The sequence below is a fragment of the Octopus bimaculoides genome, unplaced genomic scaffold (assembly GCF_001194135.2).
Source record: "Octopus bimaculoides isolate UCB-OBI-ISO-001 unplaced genomic scaffold, ASM119413v2 Scaffold_145795, whole genome shotgun sequence".
NCBI lineage: Eukaryota > Metazoa > Mollusca > Cephalopoda > Octopoda > Octopodidae > Octopus > Octopus bimaculoides.
Genome location: NW_026334859.1, coordinates 19,785 through 28,251, shown reverse-complemented (window position 1 = coordinate 28,251; position 8,467 = coordinate 19,785). Strand labels below are relative to the sequence as shown.

General features: G+C 34.9%; 1 protein-coding gene across 1 annotated transcript in view; it reads left to right on the top strand.

The window, feature by feature from the left end:
- The window catches only part of LOC106881065 (leucine-rich repeat-containing protein 70-like), a 52,496-nt gene that overhangs the window by 25,581 nt on the left and 18,448 nt on the right, over nucleotides 1-8,467 (top strand). Inside the window, exons 6-9 of the mRNA XM_014931277.2 lie at nucleotides 1,395-1,466; nucleotides 2,097-2,168; nucleotides 3,105-3,176; nucleotides 4,104-4,175. Of these exons, the coding sequence (XP_014786763.2) occupies nucleotides 1,395-1,466; nucleotides 2,097-2,168; nucleotides 3,105-3,176; nucleotides 4,104-4,175 (288 nt within the window). The remainder of the gene's footprint in view (nucleotides 1-1,394; nucleotides 1,467-2,096; nucleotides 2,169-3,104; nucleotides 3,177-4,103; nucleotides 4,176-8,467) is intronic.

Here is an 8,467-nt window from a genome sequence, read left to right as displayed (position 1 = left end):
TATATATATATATGTGTGTGTGTGTGTGTGTGTGTGTGTGTGTGTGTGTGTGTGTCTGTGTTGCTTGTTAACGTTCCCATAAACTAACGGTTTGGCAAAAGACAACGATAGAATACATGCTAGGCTTACAAAGAATAAATCTTGTGATCGATTTGTTCGACCAACGGCATGGCCCCAGTCACATGCCTGGAGCAAGGCCGGGTATCTCTGCTAGTTTTCTCTAAATGTATATGTATGTTTATGTGAATCTATCAACTTGTATATGTAATTCTACCTGCAAATCCTTTACTGTACTTTAATTCTTGATCAATGCTGTTTTGCAACAACCGTGACTCTCACTCCTATTTATATTTAGGACTACATTATTTATATTTCTCTTCCTCTACCTCATATTCACTATCTTCAGAATTTTCATTGTCTTTTTAGTCTTGTTAGCTTCAAATTTTCCAGCTTCATAGTTCACTTCCTTCTGATGGTCACTTATCTCTCTTCTTCACGCTTTTTACATATCCATCTTTTTCTACTTTTTCTCATCCTCATCTTCATCTTCTTCAGCCTTCTATTTTTCTCGCTCATTACTTCTTCCTTTGCTTCTTCAAGGGTTGTCCTCTTTGTTGCTTTCCTGCTCTATTTTCCTTGCATTTCAATACTCTATTATTTTTATTCATCTACGTCTTATGTCTTCATCGCCTTATTCGGCACATTTTATTTCTTTTTCTTTTCCATTATTTTCTCCTGTTTTCCTCCAGTTTATGCCACACTCCATAATCCTCTTCTTTCTTTCTTTTTTTCTTCCTTTCTTTCTTATCATTAAGGCAATGAGCTGGCAGAATCGTTAGGACACCGGGCGAAATGCTTAGTGGTATTTCGTCTGCCATTACATTCTGAGTTCAAATTCTGTCAAGGTCAATTTTGTTCTTCATCCTTTTGGAGGGCGATAAAATTGGTACCAGTGACGCACTGAGGTCGATGTAATCGACTTAATCCCTTCCCCTAAATTTGAGGTCTTCTGCTTCCAGTAGAAAGTATTATCATCATCATCATTCTAATTGTTATTATTATTTAGCTTTTCTTGTAATTGCTCTTTTTGTCTTATATTCTTCTCTTTCATGTTCTTTGTTTTCGTCTTCTGTCTCTTCTATTTCTTCTACTTATCTTTGTACTTCATTTACATATTCTCCTTTTCTTCTTCTTCTTCTTCTTCTTCTTCTTCTTCTTCTTCTTCTTCTTCTTCTTCTTCTCAAAAATCATCCTCATCCTCAACTTCACCTTTTCTTCTCTTTTTATCTGTAATTTTTTAGTGATATTATTTAATAATTTATCTATGCAACGTCGTATTATCTATACAGTACCTGTACTTTACAACATCTTATTAACTCGCTTTCATGTTACAGATATCTGGCCTATAATAAATTACAGAATATTGAAGAAAAACATTTCCAAAACCTCTCCAGATTAGAAAGATTGTAAGTTGGATCAGTCTTCTTGATACTCTTTCATTGATGATATATTTCTAAATTTTGAATGTCTTCTCGTCATTTCTTTTCAGTTTGTCACTCTCACTTTTTCTCGATATGTGTGTGAGAGTATGACTGAGAATGTATGTGGGAGTGTGTGTGTGAATGTTGTGAATAAAAACACGTTTGTGAATGCATGTGTGGGTGCGTATAAGTATGTGATAGTGTTTATAAGTTTCTGTTTATGCATAAATATGTGTCGTGTGTTTGTGTGTGAATTTATGTGTGTTTGAATTTGCATGTACAATTCTGTCTGCAGATAATTGTGTTTTAGTTCTATTTAGGGCTACCTTTCATTTCATTCATGTTCATTTTTCTACTTCTATTTGCTTCCTTTTCTTCTTTTTCCTCTTCTCATTGTATTTCTTATTCAACTCTTTGTTAGTTGTTGTTATTGCTGTTGTTGTTCTTCTTCTTTTCTTTCTTCTCTTTCTTCTATTCTTCTTTTTGATAACCATTAACATCATCACCCACAACTACTGTTTCTTCTCTTCCTTTATCTAATTCTTTAGCTATGATATTAATATTTTTTCACTTCTATTCTGTACAATTTCTTATCAACTCATTTTTATGTTATAGATATCTGGGTTTTAATGAAATCTCGGATATTGAAGAAAGAACCTTCCAAAATTTTCCCAATGTAAAATATATGTAAGTTCGACCTCTCATTGACACATTTCCATTGACGTTATATTCCTAACTATTTAATGTTATCCCATCCTTTAACTTCTCAACAACATTTTCTCCATATTTGTGTGTGAATGTAATTGAATGCGTATGAATGTTACTGTGCTGCTGTGTGTGTCATTTTATGTCTTTCGTGTGGGTGTATATGCATGTTTGTTGGTGTTCTTGTGTGTATACGTGATTACATTATATTTATATATTATTCTTGTGTTCATCTTCTATTTCTTTTTTCCCAATATTCCATTTCCTTTTCTCCATTTCCTTATCTTTCTTCCATTCTCCTCTTCTTTCTATTCTGCTTCATTTTCAACTTCTCTTCTTTTTTGTTTTTCATCTTTATTTTCTTGCTGATTTTATTACTCTTCTTTTTTTCTTCTTCTTATAGCATCATCTTCATCTTCTCATATAACATTATTTTCATCTTCTCCTTATATAACATCATCTTCTCCTTATATAACATCATCTTCATCAGTACTGTCATTATCTGCAGACCCCCACCATCATCATTATTACAATCTTTTCAACATTTATCCTCCTCATCATAGTGAAATTTATTATTGTCAACATCACTGTGAAAATCATCACCAGCATCCCAATTACCATCATCATTATCACCACCACCACCGTCATCATTATTACCTTCATCATCCTCATCATTGTCTCTTCATTGTTGTCATGGTGATGATGATGATGATCATCATCATCACTGTGATCACCATCATTCATTATCATAGCCCTCAACCTGCCATTGTCATCTTTCTCAACATCAACATCATCGTCATTACCCTCACAATCATCATCATCATTATCTTCTACTTCTTTTCTTTTATCTAATTGTTTAGCCATAATATTTTATCGCAAATATGTTCTGTATTGCTTATCAACTTCCTTATGTTATAGATATCTGGGCTATAATAAAATCAAGACTATTGAAAATGGAACCTTCCAAAATCTTACCTATTTAGAGAATTTGTAAGTTGGATCAGTTTTGTTGATACTCTTTTGTTGACGTGATATTTCTAAATAATTTCTTCCCATCCTTCTTTTTCTCCCCATTTGTTTCCAACTCTTTTCTATACTTCTTCATGTTTGTGAAGGTAAGTGTGAATGAACTTACATGTAAGTGCATGAATGTTAGTGTAAGCGAATGTGAGGTTGTATGAAAGTGAGTGTCTCCATGTCATTGTCTGTGGATCTTTGCATGTGTATAATTATGCGTGAGAATATTCATATATATGTTTGTATGTATGTATGAATATATTCGAATATATCAGCATGTGTATACAATAATTATTTCAGTAAGTTTTTTAATGCTAGGTCAATACTAATTGCAAACCATGACCCTCACACCTAATGGAATAAATATTTGTATTTCTGTCCCCTTTCTCCTTTGTCACTGCTTTCTTGTTTTCATTCTATTTCTCCACACCCTTCTTGTTCTTCACTTCTTTTTCTCTTCTCTTCTGTTTCTTCATTTTCTCTTCCTCCAACTCCATCTTTTCCTTTTTGTCTATTCTTTCTTCGAATTCTGCTTCTTTCTTTTCCCCTTCGTATTCCGCTTCTTCTTTGCCTCTACAGCTTTTATGACTTCATTTCTTTACCATCCCTATTATCAACATAAAATTCTTCTTTTTATGTTTTTGTTCTTATTCATTAACTTATTTCCCCCTTGCTTCTTCACTCCCTTTCTTTTCTGTTATATATTTTCCTTTATTCTTCTCCTTTTACTTTTCCCTTATACTTCTGCTTCTCATTCTTCCTCTTTCCCTTCTTGTACTTCTAGCCTTCATCTTCTACTACTTCTTTGCTTCGTTCATTTAAATATTTAACCTTAATAATTTATCTATTATCATGGATCTGTTCTATACAAGATTTTCTATTGACTCATTTTTATGTTAGATACCTGGAGAATAATGAAATCTCACGTATTGGAGAGCGAACCTTCCAAAATCTTCCTAGTTTAATAAAATTGTAAGTTGGATCAATCTTGTTGATACTCTTTCGCTGCTGTTATATTTTAAAATATTTAATGTCTTCCAATCTTCATTTCTTCTTTTTCTTTATCTCTCTAACTTTTCCTCCACGTGTGTAAATGTGTACGAATGTTTATGTGGATGTGTATGACAATGTGATAGTGTCTGTATGATTTCTTTGAAGTGCATATGTATGTTTGTGTGTATGTGTGATTATATACGAATCTATCAGCTTGTGTACGTAATTCTGCCTGCAAATCATTTACTGTGCCTCAGATCTTGATCAATGGTGATTGACAAAAACCGCAAGTCTCATTTCTATTTATACATTTAGGACTACATTATTCATATTTCTCTTCCTCTACACCCTCTACCTCATATTCACTATCTTCAGGATTTTGCCTATGTCATCTCACATTTACCTCCACCACTGCTCTGACCATCTACATTTTTTAATTCGGTCAAATCTGAAATCCAAAGTTTTTAGGATTTGTACTGATAACAGGGGATTACTGGAATATTGCAAATGCTTTTGCACACGTTGTGTCAAATGCGGTTACAGTAAACCATAATAAAAGGAATAGCTAAATGACATAGCTAAAATTAGCAAAGAAAGTAAAACTTCAACGTATAATTTTAGAAAAGAAAGTGAAATATGTGATGCAATTCCTTTGGTGGTTAACTGGCTCAGAAATTTCGCTGGCATTTGAAGAGTGTTATATATTATAGTTACCAGCATATTGCAAAAAAGTCGCCTCGCTTCAAACAAATATTCCTTCAGCTGCCTATTGTAGCCTTTAGATGGAATAAGAATATAAGAGAAATATTAACCTCTACTTCTGACTCCAAGAAAACTAACATTGGAGTTTCTGAATGCCATGCCTTGAAAAGCAGCTGCAAGAGAGGTAAACCCCATTCATTGTGCAACAACAAGTCAAATCAGTTCTATCAGGAATCATAACAGAAATGTTATGAGTTATACAGAAGGTGGGAGGGTAAAGATTCCTATTTGGTGTACACAGCAGAATGCACCAAACCCGACTTAATTTATGTTGGCTGTACAACAATTAAACCAAAGATTCAATGGGCACAGGCATGACGTGAGACTCAATGGCAGTAGTTCTGTAGAACTTGCTGAACATTTTACATCAAGCGTCTGCAATTTTGAAGAACACCTGAGAGTGCTCATTCTCAGAAAATATTCTGAATCTATTACACTTTCAGTCTTCAAAATGCATGAAGAGAGATATGTTTGTGAGTTGCTGACATCACTTCCTGAAGGAAGGAATAAAATGACAGGTGAATTTCTCACATTTATACAAAACTGTTCGACTAAATATGCTTTTTTCTTTTTTTTTTTTCTTTTCCTTTTGCCAGTTGCAAAGTTGAAGACTGATGTAATTCTGTCAAAGTGGGAAAACAGAATCTCCTCGTTCATTTTGAACTTGAAAAAGACAGACAAACTGTCGAAATATCGTTTAAACAATCTGTTACAATGACATCGAGCTCTTCTTATTGCCTATTTACCTTCGTGAAGAGTTACGTCAATCTTTATACAATTTATTATTTTGTTGAAAACTCTTTGCTTATTTTGCTGGGTATGATGGAAAGTTTCAGCTGCCTACAGCCAGCAGACTAAGGTGACACTAGTTTACCGATCATGCTTCAAGAACTCTGCAGAGAATTCTTGCAGTTCCATCAATGATGATTTCTGTAGGTGTTCTATCTTTACATTTGTCCCAATCTTCTTGAGCCATGTTGATAGTTGAGCGCTGATACTTCAAGCACGCCAATTACTACTGCATATTTCCTACTTCAATTCGTCATACTTGTTCTCTTTTACTACTTCTTTGATCCTGTTGTCACTGAGACATCCTATGGCAAACATTGTTAAGGTTATCTCTACAGATATCAATAGAAGTTATTACCAGCACTGACTTCTGTTACTACATTTCATAAACAAACAATGAGATCAAAGATGCAAAATGAGTAATGGGCATATATGCCATATTTCACGGGTTTTGCCCCTTCATCAGCACCCATCTAATCCATTAATGTTTAAATAGCCACTATATCTAGCAGTATGTAGTTATTAGATATACCAATTTACATAGTAAACGATTTCCTGGAACTGGTATGTAAATACTAATGACTTGTATGTACGTGAGTTTGTTCCAATTTTCAACATTTCGACCTCTGGTTGGTTCCTTCCTGGGGGATACGTCCCTTAGTGACCCTCGTGATGGACGATGCGGTATAATCTATTTCTAGTCTTCATTTTGCGTGAAGAATCCCATTTTAACTTACTGGTAAGGAGTGATTTTTGTCACTACTCTAGAAAGATTTGCTTCATCAAGCTTGGAGGGGGGTCTGTGTACCTTCATTTAAATGGGCTGTACTGCACTAGTATTCACAGTGTTCACAGCCTTGCAGTGGTGGGTTAAGCATTTTTGTTTTGTTATTGCTTGGGAAGTACAAACTCTACTTGTACTATATTGCATCAGAATGTTTTGTTATGGGGCTTGTGATTGAATCTTTTGTTCTATTAGTGTATATATTGTGAATTTTTAGGTAAGAAAAATTCACATTTCTCTTCACTCAATGTGAAACCGTAATATCTTATTTTTTTCAAAAACACCTTTTACATGCTTGACATGCAGACCATAGAATTCACTTTTAATTACTATATCATCCAGGCCATCGCAAAGTCACACTCTGCAAGCATCATATCCATCACTTGTTGGTATATAGCTGAAGAAACTTTTATGCCAAACGAAAGCTGGTTAAATGTGTATAGACCTTTATGGGTATTAATTGGTAGTAGTTTGGTACATTCGTCTTCCACTTGTATCTGTAAGTAGGCACCAGAAATATCTAATTTCGAGAACTATTTTCCACCATTTAATTTCGAGACGATTTCCTCTGGGCTAGGTAATTGATAGTTATAGTATCTTAAATAATCGCTTTTTATAAGGACAGTTGAATCTGTAGTGTAATTCTCCACATCCAAAACATGGGCTAATTTTCTGCTTTTCATTGCTTACTTTTAGTCTCACTGGTTGTATATGTGAGCAGTTTCTTACTTCAATCTTTTTCGTTTTGTGCCTTATGTTTATTATTCTCTGGCATTGATCAGGTATTTCATGTAGTGTTAGCTTCTGATTTTGCTCTAATTTAGTCAGATATCAGTTACGAATCTGCTCGTTTTTCTTTGCCGTAAAACCTTGCGCAAAAATTAAACATTTCAACATGTCTGGTATTAATTCATTAATTTTAAATCTCTCACATTTCCTATTCACGAGTCCAGCATATGTAATAAAATCTTCGTCCTCTTTTTTCGTAATATTCATGCCAGCGTGCATTAAGTAAAGAGTGTCATTCACTGAAAATTTTAGATAGAATATCCAAGGTTTCTTTAAAACAGACTTCAACCAGTCCCTTTGGCACTATGTAATTACAATATTTCTCATGGAGCATTCTTCTGTCAACTACTGAGAGTTCACACAGTTTGTTTACGTTATTGAAATGCGTTAGTCCACTTTCAGTCACATGGGGTGGCCAGGATCCTTCCACAGCAATTACTATAAAAAATACTAATGCAGCCATTTTACTTTTTCTTCTTATACTTTCCTTTTCCTTTCCTTATTTAGGCTGGGATGCAGACATCTAAAATTGCTATAGGTTTTTATTTTTGTGACCAACACGTGGAAGCTACATGAAATTTTGCACAACGGTAGAGAAAAATATGACTAACAACCACACAAACTTGTCAAGCATGAAAAGTGCACATTGGGCAAGGAACACAGACTGGGTCGGGGCGTGGGTATACTTCTTGCGGAGAAATGGGTGGATAAAGTAATCGAGGTAGTCAGAGTATGCGATAGAATACTTAATATTAGATTAGTGCTACATCATGGGTTAGCAACCATTATTTTGGCCTATGTCCCTCAACCGGGGCTACCCGATGGACAGAAAGACCGATTTTATGACACCCTCTTGCAGACTACCTCGTTGACGAATGACAGGGACCTTCTCTTTGTGGCTAGTGACTTCAATGGACATGTTGGACAACATACAGGGGGCTTCCATGGCATACATGGAGGCTATAGTTTTTGTTCCCGCAATGAGAAGGGAACCAGGCTGCTGGAGTTCTGCGATGCAAATGACCTTATGGTTTGCAATACTAACTTCAGGAAACCTGCCAGTCACCTTGTCACCTACCGTTCTGGCAGACACACTAGCCACATTGACTACATCCTCGCCAGAAAAGGGGGGAAAATGGCTGCTTAT